Here is a 27730-nt window from a genome sequence, read left to right on the forward strand (position 1 = left end):
TTTTAACAAGGGTTCAAAAACTGTGCAACTTAGAGACAAAAGGCATTCAAACCCACAGAAAAGTTTAAAAATCTAACCTGAAGGAAGCGCTATACTGGTTAAAGAAAATCGGTCCTTACCATTCTCCTTCTAAAAAATACCAGTTCCCTGGCTGTTTCTGGGCTCTATTTTTGAGTCCCTTGTAAGCAGGTTGGGAAATTCTAGTTAGCTAGTTAGGGAGGGAAAGGGTTTACTTATTTCCCAGTCTTTTCACTTTGTGGGCTCTGCCATCCATTTTCTATGCAAATAAAATCAAGATGGAGCTGTACCTTTGCCAACCAGGTAGGAGCAAGGACAGGCTGACAGCTGCTATGTAACCTGATCCTTCAGCAAACCATTGGAGGGCTCGGCCCCTTCTGCCTTCAGCTACCTTCTCATCCTGACATTGACAGCTCACTGGAGATTGCCTGCGTGAGGAGCATGCCAGCATGGCTAGGGCTGCGGAGCCCTGAATCCCACAACACACAGCCTGCTGTATAGGGAAGAACGACACAGACAGCCAGCAAAGTGTGGAAGAGTGCTTCTTTCCCGATTCCTGCAAAGCCGCTACAAACCTGTGTCCTGAAGCCTTTCACATGTAGGGGGATTGCTGGGACTTACAGTCCTCCCTGAAGATACCAACCAGGGACTCTGCCAAAAGGGCCAGGACAAGGGGTGGGCAAAAAAGGGGCGGCTGCCCTGGGCACTGTGGTATCATGTGAGGTGTGGGGGGCACCTCAAGGAGATTGGGGGGAGGGGGTTTGTGTGGGGAGGGGGAATTTGGAGGGTGGCAGAGAATACGAATTGTGCTAGGAGGGGATATTACCAAGTGTGCGCTAGGAATGGTGATTTGGGGGGGGGCGGGATTTGTGTTGGGCAGAGGAATGGGGGAGGAGCATTTGTGTGGGTTTGCGCTGGGGGGGGATATGTGCTAGAAGGGATGTCTGGTATGTATGTTAGGAGGGGAAATTTTTTTGGGGAAGATTGGGGGGAGAATTTGTGCTAGGACAGGTGATTTTTTAAGAGGGGGTTTGGAGAGAGGGAGAGAGAGATGATTTGGGCTTGGAGGGGGGATAGGGGGGCAGATTCATATTGGGAGGAGGGGGGATTTATGCTGGGGGTAAGCATGCAGATTAGTGCTCAATTTTTTTTTTTTTTTGGAATGGGATTTTTGCTTACACAATGCTTATACATCTTAGGGAGGGGTGCAGTTTGGTATGTTTGCCCTGGGCTCTAGATGACCTTGTCCCGGCATGGTCTGCCAAGAATGGACTCTTTCCTGTGAAGGCATGCTGGGGCAGCACACAAGCCTGTAGTTAGGCAAAGACTTATTGTTGAACTGTTATCTTGTTTGTTTCTCATCATGCTGCATTATTCAAGTTAAGTGTTTAAAACTTTGTCATGCTGCCTGGTCTGAAGTTACTTAAAGGGGAGCATGGTGGTAATGGCATATAGGAGGACTGGGCTGTAACCCACAAACAGGAGGTGAAGTGGAGACATATCATTGCTGGGGGCAGCAAGCACAAGAGGATGATATGATAACCAGACAGCGGGCAAACGCTGCCGGCAGGGATGACTGGTCTTGTGCATGGTGAAGGAAACAGTCGGTACACCAGCAACTGGGACCAATCCCGGGTGGCGGGGACCCTAGGGACCTAGTAATATGGTAAGCAAGAGTTAATCATGCACATGCATGGGGTCTGCGCAGGTTCATGGCGGGATCTGCTCTGCCAGTGGGAGATCGTGGCAGAGTCAAGCTGGACTGGTGGAACGGGACACTGAAATGTAGGATCCAACCATTGGGAGACAGGTGGGGGTGTCAAGCTGGACTGGTGGAACAAGACACTGCAATGGTGGATTCTGAGCAGGTGTATGCATCATGGGACCTGGAGGCACTTGTATACTGCTTCAGGTCCTGATACAGAGACACCGGGGTGTGCGGCTCGCTTCTAAGTTGGGTTGCTGCCATAATTTTGATGCCACATGAACGCGGTTCATGGGCATTAGTGAGCGAGTACACCAGAGTGTCGAGGGGGAGGAGAAAAGTGAGAGAGAGAGAGAGAGAGAGGAAAAAAGGCCCAGTGTGCACCAGGTAAGTTGCGCCCCCCACCCCCACACACTGACCTTCAACAACCATGCAGCTTGTGAGGTAAGAACTCCTAATACATATTCCAGTTCAGTGACTCCTAGAGCTGCAGCCTATGGACCAATAAGACATCACGCTAACTACCATTTTCAAAGGAGAGTTCCACAATGACAACTTGTGTAGTTTTTAGTGCAGGTCTCTTTAAGGCCAACAAAAGAGGAATAATACAACCTCACATGCACCCCTCAAAACAACAGCAGTCTGGTCTACTGGGTGTGAATTCTGGGAAAACAAAAACAACCACACAAGGACAAATGTGTTCCTCACTGAATTATCAGTCTTGTCTGGGGTCAGTAATGGTGTAACATGGGCGGCAGAGACAGCAAACACTACTTATAATACGTATCTTTCACTCTCTTACACCAATGAAAGCACTATGTAAGAAGAGGTGTTAATGACAAGAATGTTCTATTTTGACAGACTTTGGTATATAGTACAGTGCGAGGGAATAAAGAGAAGATTGCATGGCACCCCAAATCACGTCCTATAGTTTATAGTAGTTTAGGCTGTGGCAAGTCGTTAGCAAACTAAGTTCATTGATCTATAGCCAGAGAAGAGAAAATGGCTTTCTAGACCTGTTCTGTAATATAAAACCGGTGTCTCGGTTTTACTTGCAAGATATCTTCTTACATGTAGTTTGTTGCATTTTATAACTATCTATTGCACTCTTTGCAAGAGTAAATCCTTTCTACTACAAAACACATCATGCGATAAGAGAACATAGATAAAAAGCTATATAAAGCTGTATGAGAATGTATTTTAAAAATACAAGACGCTAAACCAGAAACCAGGATTATAAAACATCTACGCATCTTGTAAATGGCACCAAAGAAAGAGATCTCCAAAAAAAAGTGTTGCGTCTTCTGCTTTTCAGAAGCTGTGGCATGTTTGCAGATCTGTACTAATTGTTTTTCATTGGGTTCGAGTAACCTTAATGTGGACCTTCACCCTCTCTACCCACTTTCTGTCATTCCCCCTTCTTACCCCCCCTTCACCCACATAATCAGGGTTCCTGGTTTTCCCACCAAGGCAGAAATGACCTAGTCATTGCCTGCATCCCAGGAGGGAGCAGGGTACTCTACTACGCATGTATTGACCCTTTAGGGGCTGGCTGTTTCTTACCGATTTTTACAGCTGGCCACATGATGATGTGCTGTAGCCATGTGACCGGTTGGCTTTGTGATTACGTCAGAAGAAGATGGTGGAGCGGACTGTGCAGTGTGTGTAGTGGCAGAGGAGTGGATTCCTACAAAACACTGCTGGATTGCTGGACCTTTTTTGTGCACAACCCATCCACAGAGGTTAGAGGGGGAAAATAGAAAACATTAGGGAGGGGGTGAATTCCTTTTTTAAAATGTACTAAGGGCAATATTAGATGTAGATTCTGAACCTGGCTGTCCAATGTGTCTAATCTCAGGTACAGGCAGTGAAATGTATCCAAGAAGTTAAAAGTAGGCGAAGAACTACATTCCAAGAACTGAAATGTAGTTCTTCGCCTACTTTTCACTGCATGTACCTGAGATTAGACACATTGGACAGCCAGGTTCAGACGTTTACATATAATAATGCTCTTCGTATATTTAAAAAAGAAATTCACCCCCTCCCTAATATTTTACTTTCCCCTCTATAGATGGGTAATGCACAAATCAAACCAGGCCCAGCAATCCAGCAGTGTTTTGTAGGAATCCACTGCTCTGCTGCTACACACATTACACGGTCCACTCCACCATCTTCTTCTGATGTCATCACGGCTACAGAGAAACGAAGGACAAGAATATCTACCAAAACAAATGCAATTCATGGATATCTTTCACAGTTGATTTAAATGTGAGTTTGTTTTCCATGGCAAAATATCCATGGAGGAAAATGCCACCTGAAATTTGATTACTTGAGAGAAAACTTTGGGTGAAAACATTCTGTATGTCTGCCTGTGGTTTCTTGAGCGGTAGCGGATTATTCTCCCATTTGATGGTGCCTGCATAGTTCCAGTTCCAACACATCCTATTTTTGTTACTTTGTCTGTAAAAGTTGCATTCTGACCACCCCTGTAAGGGTTCCATTCTTTTTACTGACCACCAATGAAAGAAACAATTTTCTCATTTACAGTGGTGATCGAAAGTTTAGGCACCCCAGGTAAAACATTGTATTAATGTGCATAAAGAAGCCAAGGAAAGATGGAAAAATATCCAAAAGGCATCAAATTACAGATTGCACATTCTTAAAATATGTAAAAAAAAATTAGATTTTATTTCCATCATTCCTTGGCTTCTTTATGCGCATACAAATTTTTACCTGGGGTGCCCAAACTTTCGATCACCACTGTACCCCCAAAGAATTGGTTTTAAATAAGGGTTCCCCAATACTGTAAAAGTTTAGGAGTTCCTCTGGAGTAAAAACAAGAAAGAAAAAAAAAAAAAAAAAAAAAAAAAAAAGAGAGAACTGCTGTAAAAAACAGAACCGGACTTTGGCCATGTGTGCTGGCCTGAAAGTATTTGCACATAAAATGTAGCATCATAAGCTGAAAAGTGGTTGTGGCCAAATAAAATAAACATACATTTGTTTCCACTTACATCATGATGGAGAGATCGATCAGCTGTTGCACACCAGTGAGCTGCAAATGCACAGCCTATGTGCTGTTAAGATTTCTTTTGCTTCCATGAAACGTATTTTTATCTTTTAAACACATCGATACACATTACTCTAAATCTCAGATTTGTAGCACACATAGCTACAGGAGGTTTGTTAAATCTCTAACTTTGTCAGTGTCATTCAACACACGCTGTTTACATTAGCGTTTTGTCATTGAATGAAATGTATGAGGTCAGCAGCAGCTATTTCTAAAGAGAAAAAGTAATTTGTTTTGTCTTCATCAGCGAGTGAATGGAATTGGTCTATTATTCCACCATGGCAGCTGCAGAATGACACAGTCCATTTCAATTTGTCTTTACTTTCATTTGAAACTACTGGCTAAGACACGATGAAACAAGTGAGCCTTGATCTCACCACAGAGCTTCCATTGTTGAGCTATTGGAGAGGAGTTTATGTGATTTGAAGGGCATATCATGGAGTCTAGCCAAAGCTGGAACAGCTAGACTCTAGCCAAGTGAATCTAGTTAGAAAACAGCACTTAGGTTTCCCACTCCCTTAAAAGTGAAACTCCGTTTTTGTTCAGAAGAGAAAAAAGAAAAATCGCCTCCAGGTCAATCACACATTACAAAACTTTTAGTTACCTGCAGGTGCTTTTGCTGTGTAGGCACTATGGCAGTACATGGATTTGTGCTTTGATATAAGTAGGAGGAGCCAACATTATATCACTCTTTTGCAGCATCATTTTAAATGTGCAGCAACCTTGTATCTCAGGCATAAACTTTGGTGCAGGGCATTGCTAGGAATGCCATGAATTTTTACTTAATGGCTGCTCATACTTCTAGGAAATATTAGGTGCCGATAAGGGAAGAAAATCACAACACAAATGCAGTGGGAAGCACCATGGTTTAGGGGCTAGCATTGTAGCAATAGGGTCCTAGGTTTGAAGCTCAAGCACAACACTACATAGAATTCTCATATTCTCCCTGTGCGTGATTGGGTGGATTACACGCCAAAGACATGCTGGGAACTTGCAACCTACCACCCCAAAAAAAATATATAATGCCCAGAGAGCTGGCCTATAGAATTACCAGGAGACTTCTATGACAGATATGGACATACAAATATAGTATTGATGCCATGGACGCAGGCAGGGAAATCTGATCTTTTTTCCCAGTTTAAGAAAATCAAGAATGGCTGCAGGCTGAAATAGAAAAATAATTTTTGGGAGCTGTGGGTCTAGGTGATAGTCAAGACCATACACAAAAAATAAGGCTCCAAACAAGTGCTATAGAGCCACCACTACTCCATGCACACTACCCTCTGCAGACTTTGGGCCTGACTAGCCAAAGTTCAAAATGCTGCACGGGCAAGTCAGCGAGATGGGAGACCTTGTCCAGCGCATCCCACAAAATGGCACACAGCAGCCAGCCCACAGCAAGACCAGCACCAGCTCCTAAAGCAACCCGGATTAGCCCTAGATAAAACTCACCCCTGTTCTTCCTATGGTTGTAGAGGAAACATATCCAATCCATCCTCTCTGCTGATTAAATTCCAGGCCATACTGCAGAAGGACTTATACCAAACTAAATAACAGACTTCCTGTTCTAAGAGATTTAGAGGGGGGGCTCTGCACGTCACAGCTGAAAAGTTGAATAAAATAACATGACCACCATACTTGAGGGACACAAGGAAGAAATCGATAACCTCAAACTAGAAATCCAGACCCCGTTACAAGCTAGAAGAGGTAAAAAACAGGCTCACAGAGCTAACCTCAGGGTCTCAGGGCCACAGTGATGCATTATGCCAAGAACATGTACTGGAACTCTCCAAAGCATACATGGAGTTAGAGTTCACAAGGCCCTAACCAGAGAAACGCCCCCCCCCCCTCCTCCACAAGGGATATATTGATAAAGCTCCACTTCCACATCAAGGAGTGCATATTTGCACGAAACTCAGGGGAAGGTCTCTTCCAGTCTCAGGGGAATCTGTACCAGCTATTCCTGACCTCCAACCTTCAACAATTAAAATGAAGACTGAAACCCTTCATTTAGACCTCTCAACATAATTAAATATATCATAGAGGAATTTTCCCTTCAAGATCACAAGCATTGATGGAGCCAAGGAGTGCCTCTTATCCTTGGACCTGACTGTGGAGGATCCACAGCTGAATACCAACTCCAGCAAGAAATCCTGTCCAGACAATGCAAAACCCCTCTTACCTAAAGATTAGTGCCTACCCAAAAAGCCATTCTAGAATCCGTCAAGGGTCCACAGCTATGATAGCGGAGACAAACATCTTAACATTGTAAGTACCTGCTTCAGGTAAAATGGCTTGTACCTTGTCACTGCTCTAGTACCTACTGGAAAAAGCATGATATTGTCCCTCTTTTCCTACCACTTGGGACTGACCCTGTTAAGGGTCTAGTTATGCTGTGTATAGCAAACTCAGCCCACAACCTTTACCTATTTACAATCCTTTGACAACTTTCATGTTTTTGCCACCTTACAATCACCCACACACCTAAATGCCATACACCCTTCTGGGTCCCATGCAGGTTTTATACCATAGGCCTTTTATGCCCTATAAATTATTTTTAGGCACTTGACCCAAGGCCCTAACCTACTTGGGATAATACCAGTGCAACTACAGTCCTGTTTGTTGCTTCTGCTGGAACAAGTTGACTCCCCTTCCTTCCACATAGCACTTTTCTGCAGAAACATCAATCAACTTGATGGAGAAGGTTGTTAATAAAAGTCTCTCTCTACAAACTGGTAGAAACAGCCAGCTCCCCTTTCACCTACAAGTCTATGACAACAGAGGACTATGGAACCACTTCTGTTGTTCTAAGGTATGTTTCTTGCTTTTGGAATTTTTTTTCTTCTTTTAATATACTTTGTTTTATGCCCTCGTCTTACATCTTCATTCACGAATACATGTTTTATGTAAACTTTATTTAGTTGCCCCTTCCTAAGAGATCCCTGGCTTGCACTTCTTAATCTCAAACCCTTTTTCACCAAACCCCAATTTAACCCTTTCTCACTAAACCCCAATTTAAATTAGCCACTTATGTTGTACTAGCTTCTAACAAATCACTGCAATTGCTTGGAAGAAGCAATTAACACAATTTATGGAGGTCCACCATTGCACAGATGCATTCTTTATTATTGAGAAACTTACTAGTATCCTGCGGGGTATCCACAGGAAGATCTATACTGCTTGGATTCCATGGATTCAGTACACCTACCCCTCATTCTCACTTGAAAGCCATGCCTTCCTGTAGGCAGTATAATTCAGAGGGGAACACATGGAAATCCCTGGTGTCCTTTTCTTTCCCTTATTTCCTTCCCCTCTAAAGTTTCTACCTTTATTCATGTACGTACTTTTCTGCCTCCTCTTCCCTTACACAGTTTTAGAGAAGGACTATTTCCTCCAACCCTCCTTTTTTCCACCCATCTGTATAGACATGAGCTAGGGGTGTCCCAAACGCGCTATTGTATTTATCCCAGCGATTCAGCCCTTTTTATATTTGCCTGCATGTATTTGTCTACTACCATGTAAGTAGAACCTTAATAAAGCTGATAATTTTACCATACGGGATTACGCTATGATTTCCTCTATCCCTTGCATACTGCCACACATACTGGAGTCATATCTGGATTTGTGACCGAGCGAGGTGTAGATATATATGGAATCAACCCTGGTCTATCGAAGCAGAGGAGAAAGTCCATCCCATAAGGGTTAACATCACATGCTTAAGTGGCCTGTCAATTAATTTGGAGGCCCACTAGTTACGGAAAGCAGCCACCTTATCTAAACACACGGTGTCTTTCCATCTCTGCTCTTCGCATCTTGGGATTTTCATTCTAAATTGGACTTTCTACCACCCCTGCATGCTGAATGAATTTTTGATGCAATGGACTCATGATTTTATGCACATTCTCGTTTGGTTTAGTGACTAATCATATTGTACTTTTAGTCTTTTAAATGCACAATTTGTTTTGATGTTCCTAGCGCTGCACTATTTGAAACAGATTCAGCCCTTGCCACTCACTATCCAAGTAATTTCCAATGTCCAGGGCATAGAAGTCGCTGCTACTGCTAAATCTTACTAAAGTCAATGACAATGTTTTTCTAAACGTGTAAAAATTCTCAATTACTCTGTAGCCATCTCAGGTTTATGGGTCAATGACTCAAGTAAATGGTCCTAGACCTTACACTCACCAGCCGCCACACTCAGAACCCCAAAAATATTTCCCTTACCGATAGAAGACTTTCATCTATCTGAAGATTTACCTTTCACCATCCTGTATGCACCTAACTATACATACGTTTTGGGTCAACACTTAAATTCCGGAAGAAATAATCAAATATCTTGATAGCAGCCTTGAAGATGAAACCAAACCACCATACCCCTTTTGAACGTTCTCTTATTGACATACCGCTTCATATCTTACATTCAGTTCAGACAGTGTTCCTAATCTTAATATGACATGACTTCACATTAAATACATTTTTAGTACAAATAGTAACATGAAGTAACATGTGGATATAAGCAGTTACATAGTTAGTATGGCTAAAAAAAAAAGACAAGTCCATCCAGGTCAACTAATAATTTACTACTCTTGCCCTGAGGACCTGTGGTGTGGTGATTTCTGCTTCCATAGTTTCTATCAAAGATTGGGATATATAACGGAGTTCAATATTTTGACATTTTTGAAGTGATCTGCAAAATCTCTACATATAAGGTCTAAGGGTTGATATAAGGCCGATATAAGTCCATGTATATTTATTCATAATTGTGGACGGATTGGCCACGATCATGTTAGTAGGTAAACATGTTTACTAGCATAAAACCTGGTTTGTTAGCACAGGTGTAAAATTTCCTTCTAGTGCATTGCAAATGTTTTTTGGCCCTATCATTTGTTAATTTTTGAGGCGCTAGCTTTTTAATACAAGTGTATATGTGAAATTCCTCCAATGCCAGTAAATGTATAAAACAAACAAAATCATGCGACCAATACTATTTTCCAAAATGAATAACCAAATAACCATAAATATACAATAAAAAAGTCCATGCAAAATAATGAAATCTTCTAGTTCACATCTTTTTTCCACCTCATGTGAGTTAGTGATGCATGCTCTTTTTATAGAACAGTGTTCCACTACCTAGAATATGGGGGGCCACTCACCAGAAGGCTTTGGGCCACCAAGACCCTCACCACTTAAATACTCACGTCTATGCTTGGCTTGCAGTTAACATCCACTTCCTTAATGCTTACATCCAATGCCAACTGCAGGATTAACCCAGAATGAAAGAAAGAAGAACGCGATGATCGTGCAATAGGTTTATTTAAAAAAATGTAAAAATAGTAGCCGATACATTCACATTTGCCATATAGCAGCACCCACTGTCTAAAGCCAGATCAGTATACAATCCTCGCCGCAGCTCGTCTCTCTGAGCCAGCGTGTGTTCCACCTGAGCCGGATGTGACCAGGTCTTTCACTAACGCACGCTGTCTCAGAGAGACCAGCAGCGGCGAGAATTGTATACTAATTAGGCTTTACACAGTGGGTGGCGATATATGGCACATGAAAATGTGAGTGTATTGGCTACTCATTTTTAATATTTTTTTTAAATAAACGTATTGCACGATTACCGCGTTATTGTTCTCTCATTCTGGGTTAATCCCTCAGTTGGCATTGGATGCAAGCATTAAAGAAGTGGATGTTAACTACTAACCAAGCATAGGAGTGAGCAATAAAGTGGTGAGGGTCCTAGTAGCCCAAAGCCTTCTGGTGAGTGCCCCCCCCCCTCATACTAGGTGGTAGAGCACAGTATTTAAGTGGAGCACTGTTCTATAAAAAGAGCATGCATCACTAAGGTGTCCGTTTATGAAACTGAGAATTTTTCTCTCAGTTCAGTTCTCAGAGGGAAATTATCTCCTCTGGCAACTTGTTTATGAAGGGAAGAACGTCAGTTCTCAGAGGAAGAACAGAGGAGAAGCAGAAGAAAATGGACGAGATCGATGTAAAAGTGAATGGGCTGCCTGTAATCTCATGAGACATAGCGAGAGTACAGTACTAGAAAATCACTGAAACACTCTGGTGCCCATTTATTAAGCAGTGGTAAATTACCACTGCTGAGCACACAGGCATTCTCAGAGGAGACCCCCACCTCATGTTAACCACTTCTGGACCGGAAGGATTTGCCCCCTTAATTTTTTCCACAAATAGAGCTTTCTTTTGGTGGTATTTGATTTTTTGCGCTATAAACAAAAGAAAAGAGCGACAATTCTGAAAAACAAAAGCAAAAAGAAACTTTTTTTTTTTAAAAATATCGCAATAAGCGTATTTTGATTGGTTTCGCAAAAGGTATGACGCCTACTGACTACGGGAAAGATTTATGTAATTTTAATGCTTTGTGTTTTTTTTTTTTTTTTAACTGGTAATGGTGGCGATCTGCGATTTTTTTTCAGCGGACAGATAGGACCCCTGACTGACATTTTTGACACTTTTGGGGGACTAGTGACATTACTACTGTAATCAGTGCTAAAAATATGCACTGATACTGTAATAATGACACTGGCAGGGAAGGGGTTAACAGTGTGGGTGATCAGGGGGTTAAATGTGTACCTAGGTGCGTGTTTCTAACTGTAGCTTGTGAAATGATCATAGAGACCTGTGATCCTATATAGAAGGATCACAGAGGATCTTTGTTCATTTTAGGGAGAAGAACGGTCAGCTGTGTTTACAACAGCTGACTGTTCTTCTCTCTCAGCAGGGAACGATCGCGGGTGTCAGGCGGCAATCGGAGCCACCTGCCCCGTGCATCGGCTTCCCCGCTGACGACTAGCTGCAGGAGCACGACCGACGTATACCTATCTCTCGAAGACAGATTTAGCCAGATTTGAATAATTGAGAAAAATAGGCCTTTTGTGTACATAGAAAAAAGTCTTAGATCTTTGAGTTCAGCTCATGAAAAATGGGGGCAAAAACAAGTGTGTTGCCTTTATAACTTTGTTCAGTGTGTGTGTGTATATATTACATACTATATATATATATATATATATATATATATATATATACACATACATACATATACATATATACATATATATATATATATATATACATATATATATATATATATATATATATATATATATATATATATATATATATATATATATATATACACACACACACACACACACACACACACACACACACGGCAGGGGGACAGGTTTACTGAAAATACAAAGCAAAGAAAAGGGCGCACCAGCCTAGCGCATTATCCTCAGCGAGTTTATTAAATGAAAAATTAAAATCAGCTACTCACAAACAATCGTAAAATTCAGGCACATCAATTCCATAAATCTGCCTCATGCCAGAGGATCAACGTCTTTACTGGAAGCAGAGGGCTGACGCGTTTCGAGGCTGTGCCTCTTCCTCAGAGCCTGGAGGCCATGGTCAAGTCCGTAGTTTAAATATAATATGGAAGACCGGGCCTCCACATGGCCCTTGGGGATGTGGGAGGAGATATCGCCCAAGTGGGCGTGACTACACAACTGATTGCCCAAAACTATTGCAGATCACAATTACAATTACAATTTCAAGTGGCTAGCCCTAAGCGACCATTTGTTCCACTGGTGAGCTATCCAATCCATCAAAAATTCCCAACTCATCGCAGACTCTATTTCAAAAATCATACATGCCAAATGATACATTTAAGCTTGTGTGGTAAGACAGACCTGTGCCTGTCTCGATCCAGACCAAACAGAACATCGCATCCTCCTCATACAGTGACACAGGGACAATCCAGCGCATGGTATTAGTCAGGCCATTGTTTATGCACATCCAAAGAACTGTGCATACACACACTCTTTGTAGGTAGATATTATGTAAGGTTGCTATAATAGTGCACTGTGGACTGTTAGGGGTTAATGTGGTAGACTGTGGACTGTCAGGTGTAGTCAGTTGTCATACAGTTGGGGAAGATATTAATATTAGGCACATTACCTGGTGGTCTAGTGGTGTCCGCTATTGGCTTGACCGTTCGATTATTGAAAACAGTAACACTGCAGCGGCGGAACAGCGGTGGAACGCACGCCGCTCATCTCGGAACTGGCGTGCGCACCACCGCATGACATCACTTCCGCCCGTCCAGGCAGTGACGACTTCCGCCCGTCTCACTAGCCGGGCGGTAGAACACGACTTCCGCATCCGGAAGGTGAGGGGAAGCCATCCAATCCGATGGTGCCCCCGGCAAGCTGTTCCCACAGTAACCACAAGAGGAGGGCGCATGTATGCTCCGCCCATACACAGTACAAACCATACCATGTGTATGGGCGGAGCATACATGCGCCCTCCTCTTGTGGTTACTGTGGGAACAGCTTGCCGGGGGCACCATCGGATTGGATGGCTTCCCCTCACCTTCCGGATGCGGAAGTCGTGTTCTACCGCCCGGCTAGTGAGACGGGCGGAAGTCGTCACTGCCTGGACGGGCGGAAGTGATGTCATGCGGTGGTGCGCACGCCAGTTCCGAGATGAGCGGCGTGCGTTCCACCGCTGTTCCGCCGCTGCAGTGTTACTGTTTTCAATAATCGAACGGTCAAGCCAATAGCGGACACCACTAGACCACCAGGTAATGTGCCTAATATTAATATCTTCCCCAACTGTATGACAACTGACTACACCTGACAGTCCACAGTCTACCACATTAACCCCTAACAGTCCACAGTGCACTATTATAGCAACCTTACATAATATCTACCTACAAAGAGTGTGTGTATGCACAGTTCTTTGGATGTGCATAAACAATGGCCTGACTAATACCATGCGCTGGATTGTCCCTGTGTCACTGTATGAGGAGGATGCGATGTTCTGTTTGGTCTGGATCGAGACAGGCACAGGTCTGTCTTACCACACAAGCTTAAATGTATCATTTGGCATGTATGATTTTTGAAATAGAGTCTGCGATGAGTTGGGAATTTTTGATGGATTGGATAGCTCACCAGTGGAACAAATGGTCGCTTAGGGCTAGCCACTTGAAATTGTAATTGTAATTGTGATCTGCAATAGTTTTGGGCAATCAGTTGTGTAGTCACGCCCACTTGGGCGATATCTCCTCCCACATCCCCAAGGGCCATGTGGAGGCCCGGTCTTCCATATTATATTTAAACTACGGACTTGACCATGGCCTCCAGGCTCTGAGGAAGAGGCACAGCCTCGAAACGCGTCAGCCCTCTGCTTCCAGTAAAGACGTTGATCCTCTGGCATGAGGCAGATTTATGGAATTGATGTGCCTGAATTTTACGATTGTTTGTGAGTAGCTGATTTTAATTTTTCATTTAATAAACTCGCTGAGGATAATGCGCTAGGCTGGTGCGCCCTTTTCTTTGCTTTGTATTTTCAGTGTTTGGTCGACCGCCCTGGTCGTAAGGGGCAGCAAAGCCTAGCCATCATGGATGCCTATTATCAGCACGAGTTCCGGGATTGAGGCAGCCTGAGGACCAGGTTCCGAGCGCAGGAAAGGGGGTGCTGTATAGCACTTATCTTTTTTGGGACAGGTTTACTGCCTTGGGAGGTCAGATCGAGGAAGAAGGAAGTCAATTTTCCTTCTTCCCCTTAGCTCTCCACGGATTCTGTCTTCTCTCCCCGATTCTCCCCCTCTGGGCTGGTGAATGAGAATGAGTGTGAATTCTGGCACAAATCGCAAGTGAACTGCGTAGATGGCAGCTTCATAAACTGGTCGTTTCTGTATCAGTCAATGACAAATTCTCTGTGTGTAGATGATCAGCGGAGAACATGTTCTCCCCCCGATCAGCTCTGTTTCATAAACCAAAAATGATCTGAGATGAGCTGCGATCATCAGGATCACTGCTCATATCGGTTTCATAAACGGACACCTAATTCACATGTGGTGGAAAAAAGAAGTGGAATAGAAGATTTTATTATTTTGCATGGACTTTATATTGTAGATTTATGTTTTTTTGGTAAGTTTGTAAAATAATATTGGTTGCAAAATTTTGTTTGTTGATGTATATATTGGCATTGGAGGAATTTCACATATACACTTGTATTAAAAAGCTAGCACCTCAACATTTAATATTATACTACATTTATGGGTTAACCAAGTATAGATGGCAGCAGCTGATAGATAATCACTGATCGTAATTACACTTAGGGGGCGCCATTGTATGTTTAAGGAAAAGTTCTACTCTTTTTCTTATTGCAAAGATACAGTCTCTAATGACTGGAATTATGTCCCTAATTCTGCAAGGTGAGGTGATAAGGAGAATATAGAAACTTGTTTTGCGCACAGTGATTTGAATAAGCATTCCTTTTATGGGCTTCCCATAGGATTGTTGAGGAAGAAGCTAAATTGGCACTTTTGATAAAGTTTGATAAAGAAGACCAAAAAGGGAGGTGTGAATTGCGTTACCTATGTCAGTATAAGATAGCAGGGAATCATTTCAGTGCCAAATATAGTGCTGTGGGCTCAGTGAAATGGATTTACAGTCAAGTCATGATATGACACGATTTCACACCTGGAGTCTCAAAAAAAATTAATTTTTGTCTTACTGTAAAATCCTTTTCTTTGAGGTTCACTGACAGACAGCTTCAGTTCTTCAGACCATTGGGTATTATGCGGTCTCTCTTCAGGAGTAGGACTAGGCGGAAACATTTTTGGTTACGCCCCTGGGGCAGTCCCAGAGGGTAAACCATCACTTCCTGCTGTAGGACTTCCAGTTTGTAACAAGCAGTGTCAGAACAAATAACTCAACCACAAAAGAAGGGCGGGTGCGGTGTCTGTCAGTGGACCCCAGAGAAAAGGATTTTACGATGAGACAAAAATCCAGTTCTCTTTCGTTCACTGACAGACACAGCTTCAATTCTTCAGACCATTGGGACGTCCCAAAGCAGTGTCAACATGAGGGGTGGGCAAAAAACACAACAAATGCAGAAGTCCCAACAAGGCTAAACATTGCCAACCAGGTAACAACAGGAGCTTAAAATATGAACAACTGGCGCTCACCACCAGGAAAAATTGCTGGTGCCTCCGCAACGCAGCTTGCAAAACCTTGCAGCCAAATGCTGCATCCAAAGATGCAAGTACATCCACCTTATACAATTTTGTGAATGTGTGTACAGTCGACCACGTAGCCGCCTTGCACACCTGAACTACTAACGCCTGATGACGGAAGGCCCTGGAGGCACTAAGCGCCCTCGTAGAATGCACTTTAACAGGGAAAGAAGGAACCTGACCCTTAATGGATTCGGCCTGCACCACATCTGCATGATCCACTAGGAAATGGTCGCAGCCAAAGCGGTCTGCCCCTTACAAGGTCCTTCTGTAAGAAAAAAGAAACAATTCACTTTAAATAGGAAAAAAGGCCAGGACCGCAGATCCTGGCAGAGAGTCAGGTCCTTACTCCTGACTAAGCAGAAAAAAAACTGGAGTCCTACAGCAGGAAGTGATGTTATACCCTCTGGGACTGCCCCAGGGGCTTAACCAAAAAGGTTACCGCCTAGTCCTAATCCTGAAGAGAGACAGCATAATACCCAATGGTCTGAAGAACTGAAGCTGTGTGTCAGTGAACAAAAGAGAAAAACCCTTTTCTGCCCCACATCATCAACCACTACTGTACTACTAGGCAGCACAATTCGCTTCTTTAACCTGGTAAAATGTTTCAACCAAAACACCCATTTGTGGGTCAGCACAAAGCATATTATTTAGGGCTACTTGCAATCCCCTGATCTGTGCAAACATAGCATCGACCTGGCCCCTAAACACTCTCTAAAAAACGTTTTAATTCCTTTCCTTTTCTCTCCTCTTCCTGCCCTTTCCTCCTACATCCTTTTCCTTCCACACTGTACAACATCTGACTCCTAAAAACACCATCCCCTCTTCCTCATTCCCCCACACCCGACATCTCTTATCTCTTCTCCACAACAGAACACCCCCGAATAAAGAACACTCACAGGGGTCATCCACTCTCTGTACTATTTCAATGACTATGTGTTGTACAACAAATGCTCTGACAACTGTTTGTTAGGCCCTGCACAGAAAGAACAGCGCCCAACTGGAAACTTTAATAAAATGCAAAACCTGGAAAGAAAAAGCTGGGATTCTGTAAAATAGTCAAGCAAATTGCTGTACCAATGCAAAAACCTTTTGAAACCATAACTAATAACTTTTCTCTCTTCATGGATATGAAACACCCTTTAGATTCCTGTGGCTGACGAAGGGAGGCCTTTGCAGAATGTATGACTAAACCACTGAGCAAGGAACACTCCACTCTCTTATTATAATCCACACAATATGCCTCATCTGAGATATTTTGCCATCTCCACATTAATAACAACCTCCAAAACGATGTACAGTCCAACTTAAAACGCAGACTCCCCTCTAATCCTCACCTCTTTTGAACATGACCCTGTAATCCATTTAACAAAGACATTGGGGTTGAATTACTAAAACTGGAGTGCGCAAAATCTGGGGCAGCTCTGCACAGAAACAAATTAGCTTCCAGTTTTATTTTTGTCAAAGCTTAATTGAACAAGCTAAAGTTAGAAGCTGATTGTCTACCACGCAAAGCTCCACCAGATTTTGTACTCTCCAGTTTTAGTGCATCAACCTCAGTCTCTTCAATTTATGGCTTTCTTTTAATGAGCGACTCTAAACGATGTTTACACAACATATCCTAATGGGGGAAAGATTTCGGCAGCTCAATTGAGCTCCACCAATAAGTTCCAAATATGGGACACAACTGAACACATAGCAAAGCTCCTCATTCAACAAGGCCATTTAGAAACTAATAATTAGATGGTACATGGTGCCCCATTGACTGGTTAAATTCTACCAGGGTGCCTCACATCTTTGTTTGTAGCAGCATTCTCAAGAATCCAAAGTTCTCTTTACTCCCTCATCAAATGGTTATATATACCACCAACCAATTCAGACTTCTAATCTTCATTTTCAAGGCGGCAAACCAAACACAAGCTAAAGTCTGGTACTCCAACAGGTTAAACAGAAAATGACATGGTATCTAGTCAACAAAATGTTGGTGGACAATCTTTATGATAAAGTCAAGACATTTTCCTGGAGATTCCAATGACCCTCTATAGACCATCTAACATCCACCCTTGCACAGGAATGGGGTGTTCCTTTACATAAACAGTTTTCTATTTACTTGCAATGTGCAACTGAACTTTCTATAGAATTGACATTTCAGAAAGTGTCCCTGCCCTTCTCCCTTCACAGAGATCTGTCAACGAATGATCTACAAGTGCAGTCTGCCTTCACAGAAGACATGTTTGTAATTCTCAAGGAAACATAAATGTGGTATCTGATCAAGGTTGAATTGCTTTTCAGGCTAATTTGCAAAATAAAAAATAAATAAATAAATAAAATAGCACTTTTTTTTTAACCTGCAAATACGTGCATTTATTTTTGGTAAAAGGTGGACTTAGCCTTCAAATGCCCATATAATCTTACAGTAAGACGTTTGCTGAAATGATTGATCTTACAACAGTGCATCTTTAATATGGGTGTTGATTTCTTTCCAATAGAAAAAAAGAATAGTAGTAAAACATCTACTAATAGTACAATTTGGACAGATCCCCAGAATGCTTCAGCATCAGATGTTTTCTGAACCAAATGTGTACATAAAAGAATTACCAAGGACGTTAAAATATTAAAAGAAAGTGAAATTCGCAAAACTGAAATCGTAACGAGATTGTTAGCTAACCAACTCTAGTTGTTAAAATGAATATCATGCCCAGTCAATTCTCAAAATAAGTCTTAATAGTGAGCAGTGCTATACATTTCTTGTTAAATGGATGTTTGCATTTGAAACCTGAATTTGTTGTTCTTTAAGATAAAGCAGTATGATGTTGATACAAAGTTTCCCTCTGACATAGACTACGCTATGATAAAATCAAACAATAAGAAGCTCGACTCTTTGGTTTGTTAACCTCAATAGTACTTCATATCTTCATAAAAACATATGAGTAAACTATATGCCTGATTGAAAATGTACCAAATGTTTTGTAAACTGCCATAATGAAAATTGATTAAAAGCTTGTTTTTATAAACCAGCTTCTTTTTAAGTTCACTAGTTCTTCAAAGAAGACATTAGGAGGGGGGTATGGCTGTCAACAGTAAGTATTATCTAATTATAATTCAGAAATCAAATTTCCAACAAATCAAATTTCCAACAATAAAGTAATAAGCTAAAACGTTGAAGAAAGCTAAGCACAGAGCAAATGCATACAAAAGCTACAGTCCTAAAGAAGGGCAGCTAGATCAACAAAAGCATCAGAAAGAGGTTCCCAAGGATTGTACTTAAAGCTGTGTGTTAATTTCACATGTTAGAACCCAATCACCTGAAATACTGCCAACGTCTAATGGCCTCATCGTCCATCGATGGCACATGGTCACCAACTCTGGCATAGTACAAGAATGAAATGAAAATGAAGACAGGGGTGTGGAAGATGAATGGGCTATTTTACTATTTGATGCGATAGCCTACAAGTGAAAAATACAAACCTGTTTAAATGAAAAAAATAAAATAAAAAACGCTCAGCTTGTGCATTCATAGCCGCTTTGCTGCAGATGACTGATGTTGGATGACTAGTGTTTAGTTCACTAATTGTGATACCACTCACCTGATATTCAGCCAGGATAACATGGGAGTTGTACCCCCACCTATTACCCAGACAGTAAAAAATACAATTAGAAGAGTTGTGGAAAACATCATCTGATGAGCATATGAGGCAGTGTCACGAATTGAGAGAGCAAATGCCATTGCTCCACGGAGACCTATGGAAAAAAGGAAACTAATTTTAGTTGAAGATAAACAACTTACATTTAGCCCCATAGAAGATTGGTTGCCCTAATGCAAATTAGTTTTTTAACAACTAATATTCATCAGAAACACTATACAAGATCACAAGTTGAGGATTCATATTAAGTAACAAAAGCACTAAAGTGGAATACTTAGAGGAGGCACCGCTGAGTAGAAAGTGGGCCAGAAGTGTCTTTTCCTGCAGATTCCTACTCTATGCTCCACTACTCCAAATTCCCTCACCCTAAGGAGTAAGGGCCCTTTGACACTGATCAGTTTTTCAGTTAAAAAGTGCAGTGTAAGTGCAATGTAAGAACAATGCATCCCTTTAAACCCTACAGAACTCTTCACACCAGTCAGTTGCCTTTTGGACTACTTTCACACTGCTCATTGCTAAAATACATAAAAACACATTCTTCAGCTTTTTTTTTTTTCACCTGAAAAACTGATCAGTGTAAAGGGCTTTAAAGTGGAGTTCCAGCCACCTGTAAAAAAAAAAAAAAAAAAAAGTCAGCAGCTACAAAAAGTGACTGACTTTTTAAAAAACCAGCCACTCCAGCGGTGCACTCAGCCCAGCCCTGTTCATCCTCTATCCCTCCTCTGTCCCCCCTTGGCGGCGCTGGCCTCTTCACTATAGGCACCCGGCTGTGACAGCTTGGGGCTTCACAGCCAGGTGCTCACTGCACATGTGTGAGTCGTGTGGCGCATTGTGAATGGTGGAAGCAGTCTTCTGGGACCTGTCAGTGTCTCAGAAGACTGCAGGGAGGAGGGAGGGAGAACTTCCGTTGCCACGGCGCTCGGAACAAAAGTGGGAGCAGGTACCTGTCAAAATCGTATACCTGTAACCTCTGTCAGTGAGGGAGCTTTTGTTCCATTTCCTATCTTTTACAAGAAAAAAACATTTAATTTTTGTACTTACCGTAAAATCCATTTGTCTGAGTTCGACGGACAAAGCACTCCATAGATCATAACTACTGGGTTATATTGCCTCCTCCAAGAGTAGAACTAGGCAGAAAAAAAACACCTGGCTATGCCCATGGGCCATCCTCAGCTTGGTATTTAACCCCTCTCTCTGCTCTAAGTAATCAATTTAGTAGCAAGCAGTATTAGAAGTATCAGAATTCCATAGAGGGGTTGGTAGCTGTGTCCATCGATAAACTCAGAGAAATGGATTTTACGGTAAGTACAAAAATCCCATTTTCTTTCGTTCATCGACTGACACAGCGCTCCATAGATCATAACTACTGGGACGTCCAAAAGCAGTACCAAAAGAAAAAAAAAAAAGGGGTGGGGAAAATAACCCAAGGCTAAAACATAAGTGCCCTTAACCAGGACACAGGAGCCTTAACCGGTTCACAGGAGCCCCATCTGAAAAAATAAAAGTTTAAAGATAAACACCCCTCAAGAGGGAACAACCCCTCTTAAACAGCAGCCTGCAAAACTTTACGGCCAAAAGATACATCCACAGATGCCAAAGTATCTACCTTATAGAATTTTGTGAAGGTATGCACCGATGACCAAGTGGCTGCCTTGCAAACTTGCGATATTGAAGCCTAATGACAGAAGGCCCAAGATGCACTCAGCGCCCGAGTAGAATGTGCCGTGACAGGGAAAGGTGGGACCTGGCCTTTAATGGAATAGGCCTCAGTCACTGTCTGTCTGATCCATCTGGAGATGGTAGCCAAAGAAGTGGCCAGCCCTTTTCTTGGTCCGTCCGTAACCAAAAAAAGCGAGTCTGACCTCTGAAAGGACTCAGTAGCTGCCAGATACACCCGAATCGCAGAGACCACATCCAAGGTATGAAAAGAAAATTCTTTAGAATGAGCCGGCTTGGGACACAAGGAAGGCAACACAATGTCCTCATTAAAATGAAGTCCGACAACTTTGGGCAGGAATGATGGACAGGGACAAAGAACCACTTTACCCTCTGAACCACCAAATAGGGACCGTGAAAGGATAATGCCACAAACTCCGATACCCTGCGGCTGAGGTAAAAGCCACCAAGAAAGTCACCTTCTGGGATAAATGTAGACAAGGGAATCTCTCAAATATTCTCAAATGGAGGTTTCTGGAGAACTGAAAGCACTAAATTTAAATCCCACTGTGGCAAAAGAGACTGTGCAGGTGGAGCCACATGTCGAACCCTTTGACTGAAGGAATTAACTAAAGAGTGTGTGGCTAGGGGTCGCTGAAAGATTGCCAAGGCAGACACCTTGCCCTTGATGGTACTCAAGGCCAACTTCTGATCAATGGCCCATTGAAGAAAGGTTAAGATCCGAGCCACAGAATAGGATTGAGGATGAGCGGCAATCAACTCACACCAAGAAATGTACGCTTTTCACGTACGATGGTATATCTTGCTGGAAGAATACTTCCTCGTCTTCACCATAGTAGGGATCACTGATCCAGACAGACCTCTATCCCTCAGTACCTGGCTTTCAATAGCTAAGCCATTAAAACCAGTGACTGTAAAGCAGGATTGTAGATCAGCCCTTGGGACAACTGGTCTTCTCTGAAAGGAAACCCCCAAGGGACAATTACGTCCACCGGGATGATTGGAAGATCCTCGCTCTTGATTCCTCACAGTAACTGCGGAAGAAGCCTTAGCCAAGGATGATACTCGCCTTACCTGCGGCGTCTGCCAGAGGAACCCTTGATTTCACCACGAACTTCAGCATCCTCCTGTGAAGCTGCATGTAGGACTGTGCAAACAGAACTGTCTTGAAGGTGGATACCACCAGACTCAGAACCCGGAATACAAATCGGGGGAGAGAACTATTGGTGTGACAGCAGCCGGTAAAACCCAGCCTGTGTTTCCGGAAATTTGTCCAGAGGAAGGACTACCCTGGTCAGACCTAGGTAATTCAATTCCCTGGACAGGGATAGGGGGAACTTGGGTAGTTTGGACATTACCTGAACCTTTGCAGGAATTAAATCCCCACAAGGAGACTCAGGACCTAAGAAAACCTGAAAAGGGCAAGCTTTGTCCCTCTTTCTAAGTACCTCCAAAAGAATCATTTTGTGGATCCCCTTGACACTCATGAAGGAGGTTCACAAGGCCAGAAACCAGCGAAGATGTTCCCCCCCACCCCAATAATGGGTGAGGGCAGACCTTCATGGGGTCTTGTCTGCGGGTCCGGAGAAACTAGCTTTTCCAGACCAAGGATGCTTGGAACCTTCCCAGGGAAGATTTGAAAGATCTATTTCCCTTATTCTCTGTCCAGGAAGCACAAAATTTTCTATAGGCTGAGAAGGAGGGCCCCCGTCTGCGACAATGCTCCTTCCCTTTCCTGGACTATGGCAGGAAGGTGAAACCCTTACTGTTGTCATCCAGGATAGCCCCAAACAGGCGATCTCCTTGAAAGGGCAGACAGATCAATGAGAGCTTTCTTAGAGGCTTGGTCTGTGAACCAATTCTTAAGCCACAGCAAGCGCCTAATTACAACCGCTGAAACAGAAAGTTTGGACAGCACAGGAGCTGTATCCAAAGCTGCATTACAAATAAACTGCAGCCCCTTGACCAACTGGTCCTCTAAATCAACGTAAGCAGTGGGGACCTTCTCACTTCCCAGGCCCTGGCGCAAAAGATTGGCCCATTCAGTTAGGGTCTGAGGCACGAGGGCCGAGGCAAAGACTGGCCGCAATGCCAAACCAGCCATAGTAAACATGCTGCGTGCCACAGCCGCTGCTTTTCTGTCAGCCGCCTCCTTAAAGGACGGGGATTCCTCTATTGGGATCATGGTTGATTTATTCAACCTGAAAAAGAGAGTCCACCAACGTTTTTAAAAGGAACTCCTCAAAAGTGCAACATACAGCAAAAAGTTTGGGGACCACAAAGGGTAATTTTGGTTGTTCCCATTCCTTACAGGAAAACCTGTCAAAATAAGGCACATAAGGAAACACCTTTGGAGGAGTACGAGGTGACTTATGCATACCAAACGACACAGCCATGTCCGTTGCAACATCAGCCGCATCCTCCATTTTTAAAGTTTTACGAACTGCTGTGATAAGTGCCTCTACCTTTAATTTGCTGCTGTGACCATGGAGGAATCATCCTATTGGATGGATCTGGGGGTGTGATATTAAGCCCCCCCTGAACAGGCCGCGTCCATGGCGGCATCAGGCTCAGAATCAGATGAGAGACTGAGCAGGGAAAGGTGGGGGACGCTGCCTCCTGGGCCTTTGCCCACACCCCACTTCCACCCAAGACACCAAGTACTGCGGGACAGCCGTCAGTGCAACCATGGGAAGCTGGAGTTCCGAGGGACCTGCCACCTCCATGAGGGGGTCAGTGCGGGAGATGTGACCCTGAGGCTCCATAAAGGAAAGGAAGACCTTGCAGTACAAAAACGATCTTTTGGCACCACTAAAGGATCCCCTCAAGGCTCAGGGTACCTATCTATTGAACAGGGGGGCGCCGAGAATTTGAACCCAGCATCATCATGGATGCCATCCCTGTACATTTGTTCCGGGCACAGGTGGAGGAAACTGAGGAGGTAGAGGAAGAGGAGGAGCTACGGCATTCCCACAAGCCTTCAATCGTCTCCCGAACAAAAGGAAAATGGCCCCCCTGACACTAGGCTACATAAACATTGCTGCCAGCTGAAGACCAGCAAGACTAAGCGAAAATGGCCCCAGTGACATCGAGCTACACAAACATGGCATAGGCTACAGACGCTGAAGCATGCTGCCAGGATCTTCCCTGCGCACTCTGCAACGCTGCACCCTCTGCAACGGGACCCCCCCCCTGAAGGTAGGACACCTGTTTAGGGGAGACTCCGCTGCGCGCTCTGCACCAGTCTCTGCACTGGGACCCACACTACAAACAGGCATGCACCTAGGGGTCTCCTACACTTGGACCCCTCCAGACTACCAGGGTTGGACGCATAATATCTCAGGACCCTTAAAGAGAGGGGATAGCGGGGGAGACCCTAGTGGTCTCCGCTGCAGCCTCTTCCCTGGGACCTCCAGGTCCAGACAGGGGGAAAGGGAGTGAGGGATTTTAAGAATGGTGGGAGGGAACCTGCAGGCAGGTTCGACCATCCCTGGAGGTTACCTGCATCACCCTCAAAAAAAAAACAAAAAGGGAGAGAGGGGACTGTATTTACCCTTCCATGGTGCGGGTAACGCTCCAGACAGAATCCTCGCCATCAAAGTAGGGGGGCGGTCGGCCAAAGAACCGCTGAGACTCAGACCCAAGCCCAGTCGTATGCGACCCTGTGAGACGTTAAACTCGCGGACCAGCCTCTGTCCGTGAGGCTATTGCGTAGATGCGGTCTGCACGCGCTTGCTGGCTGGGCTGGAGGGACCACTGGATCCAGATTATCCAGCGCGACGCCCAGCCCAGCAGTTGATTGTAGATCTCCCATGAGAAAAAACAAAAAGGATGAAAGGAAGGAAAATAAAAATAAATTGCTAGGACCAGAGATCCCAGCCGGGAGCCTAGGTCCTTACTCCTGACTAGACAGATTAAAACTGATTACCTAGAGCGGAGAGAGGGGTTATATACCAAGCGGAGGACAACCCATGGGCATAGCCAGGTGTTTTTTGTTCTGCCTAGTCCTACTCCTGGAGGAGGCAATAAAACCCAGTAGTTATGATCTATGGAGCGCTGTGACCATCGATGAACGAAAGAGAATAGTTTATAAAGCAATTGTAAAGTCTCGTTTTTTGTTTTAAAACAAACAGGTTATACTTACCTGCTCTGTGCAGTTGGTTTTGCACAGAGCAGCCTGGATCCCCCTCTTCTCGGGTCCCTCTTCGCTGCTCTTGGCCTATTCCTCCTATTAAGTGCCCCCACAGCAAAAAGCTTGCTATGGGGGCACCCGAGCCGAGCTGCAGCCCGTGTGTCCATTCAGTTCACTTCCTATTCTGTAAAAATTACGTTTTGTTTTTTTTACGTCAGGAAAGTCCTCTTAGAAAGTTGCCACGGGAATAAGTTTCCCCAATTGAAGATTACCCCTCTTATCCCTGTTCTGGTAGAAAGTCAAAATTTTAAATTTTTCCTCATTTTCATTCCTGGGAATCAGGTGAAAACCTACTAATTTGAAATAAAGTGAAGATATCCAGCAATACCATACCTGAAAACATCATCATGTGCTGAAAGTTCCACCCAATCTTGTGCCGTCTACCCAGGTTCAAGAAAAATGAAAGTGGATATATGTGAGCTGCTCTCCCAACGAACACAGATATCTATATCAGATAGAAGTCAAGGTCTAAAAGCTAAAAAAAGAGATGATCATCTTTCTATAAAATTGGAATTTGACTTGATGCCATATTTGTAAGATTCAAGAAAAGAAAGCATTACGGCTCTCACACATTGTGGGTGATTGGCATTTTTCTGGACTGGATAAATGCCAGTCACTGCTAGGGAACATAGAACTTCCTTATTCTTTAGGTGCTCCATTCACACTGCAGTCGGGAGGTGTAGACACTCAATTTAGATGTCATCTGATATTGCACCTTTATTGCGGAATCTGTTAAAGGCGGTTGCACAGTTCCACAAAACCAGAGACTGTTATTTTACACGATCTATATGTTATATGTAGCAGTTTTTATTGACTTTAATGATTTTATCACTTTTTACACCTTTGTGAATTAATTGGTCCATGTTCATAGCTCTTTCAGGCCACTGTGAACTTTTTTTTATATATGCAGGAATTTTTGATCACATACAGAGAAGATAGCGCACTTTATTTTATTATCACAATACTAAACTTGTGTCAATCCATCCTAGAAGGCTTGTACAGCATAGCTCTAGAGCAGGGGTATTGAATTAAAATTCATGGAGGTCCGATTAGTAAAATTTTCTTCCAGCAGAGGTCCAGATTGCATTTTTGCGTGATGACTCGGATTCTTTACATCACAGCCCTGGTGTACAGGCACGACAGCCCATTCATTTGAATGGGCTGTTGTGTCTGCGTTTTCTGCTGGGAAAAGGCCCTGGCACCTTTTTAAGAATGCTGTGGCATGGAAACTGCATGGTGCATATGTACCATGCAATTTCCATGTGTGGGAAACCGCACCTTGTATTTCATTGCATTTAAGAGTCAATTGTACCCCTGCACGTTTTCTGTGCAGCTGCTTATCCCCCTTCACATCACCACTCACAGCACTGTCCCCCTTCACATCACCACCGTCCCCCCACACACACACACACACACACACACCACTGTCCCCTTCACATATCACCCCCCAAAGCGCTGCCCCTTTCATAACTCCCAACCCACAGCACTGCCTCCCTTCACATATCACTCCTGCAGCACTGCCCCATTCATATCCCCCCCACAGCACTGCCCCCTTTACCTCCCCCCACAGCACTGCCCCCCTATTATCCCCCCCCCCACAGCACTGCCCCCTTCACCTCCCCACACAGCACTGCCCCCCTCACATATCCCCCCCACAGCACTGCCCCCTTCACCTCCCCACACAGCACTGCCCCCCTAACATATCCCCCCCACAGCACTGCCCCCTTCATATATCCCCCCAACAGCACTGTCCCTTTCACATCCCCCTCACAGCACTGTCTCTCTTTACATAGCCCCCCCCCCCCACACACACACACACACACACACACACACACACACACACACACCACTGCCCCCTTATATCACCCCCAGAGAACTGCCCCTTTGCATCACCCTCACACACATACACAGCACTGCCCTGTTAACACACACCCCCATAGCACTGCCCCCCTTTACATCAACACACACCACTACCCTCTTAACATATCACCCCCACAGCATTGCTCCCCTTTACATGAATCCCCACACTACCCCCCCTCTACATGATCTCTGCTCCCCAATCATCCTTCACAACTTCACAGCCCTGCCCTCCCTTCACTCTCCTTACCTTACACAGAGTGAAGAGCAGGAGGCGGGACAATCTCGAGGAAGACAGAGGAACAGCAGCGCTGCATGCATAGAGGCAGCCGACTGTGTGCCTACCAGCCAATCACCTCCCGCCTCCCAGCAGCCAATCACCTTCCGCCTCCCAGCAGCCAATCACCTCCCGCCTCCCAGCAGCCAATCACCTTCCGCCTCCCAGCAGCCAATCACCTCTAGCCTGAAATGCTAATTCAGGCAGCTGCTTCCCTCCATTCAATGCCGGTCCCGCCCCCAG

At 44.0% G+C, this 27730-nt stretch overlaps 1 protein-coding gene across 2 annotated transcripts in view; it reads right to left on the reverse strand.

Annotated features, from left to right (window-relative positions):
* Positions 1 to 27730, reverse strand: part of SLC9A7 (solute carrier family 9 member A7) — a 187886-nt gene that overhangs the window by 26633 nt on the left and 133523 nt on the right. Inside the window, exons 11-13 of one of the 2 annotated variants that reach the window (XM_082245921.1) lie at positions 25687 to 25798; positions 19428 to 19581; positions 19146 to 19205 (exon numbers count right to left, since the gene is read on the reverse strand). In XM_082245921.1, the coding sequence (XP_082102047.1) occupies positions 19146 to 19205; positions 19428 to 19581; positions 25687 to 25798 (326 nt within the window). The remainder of the gene's footprint in view (positions 1 to 19145; positions 19206 to 19427; positions 19582 to 25686; positions 25799 to 27730) is intronic. The other variant, XM_082245922.1, reaches the window with a different exon arrangement.

The sequence above is a fragment of the Pelophylax lessonae genome, assembly GCF_965119305.1.
Source record: "Pelophylax lessonae genome assembly, chromosome: 2".
NCBI lineage: Eukaryota > Metazoa > Chordata > Amphibia > Anura > Ranidae > Pelophylax > Pelophylax lessonae.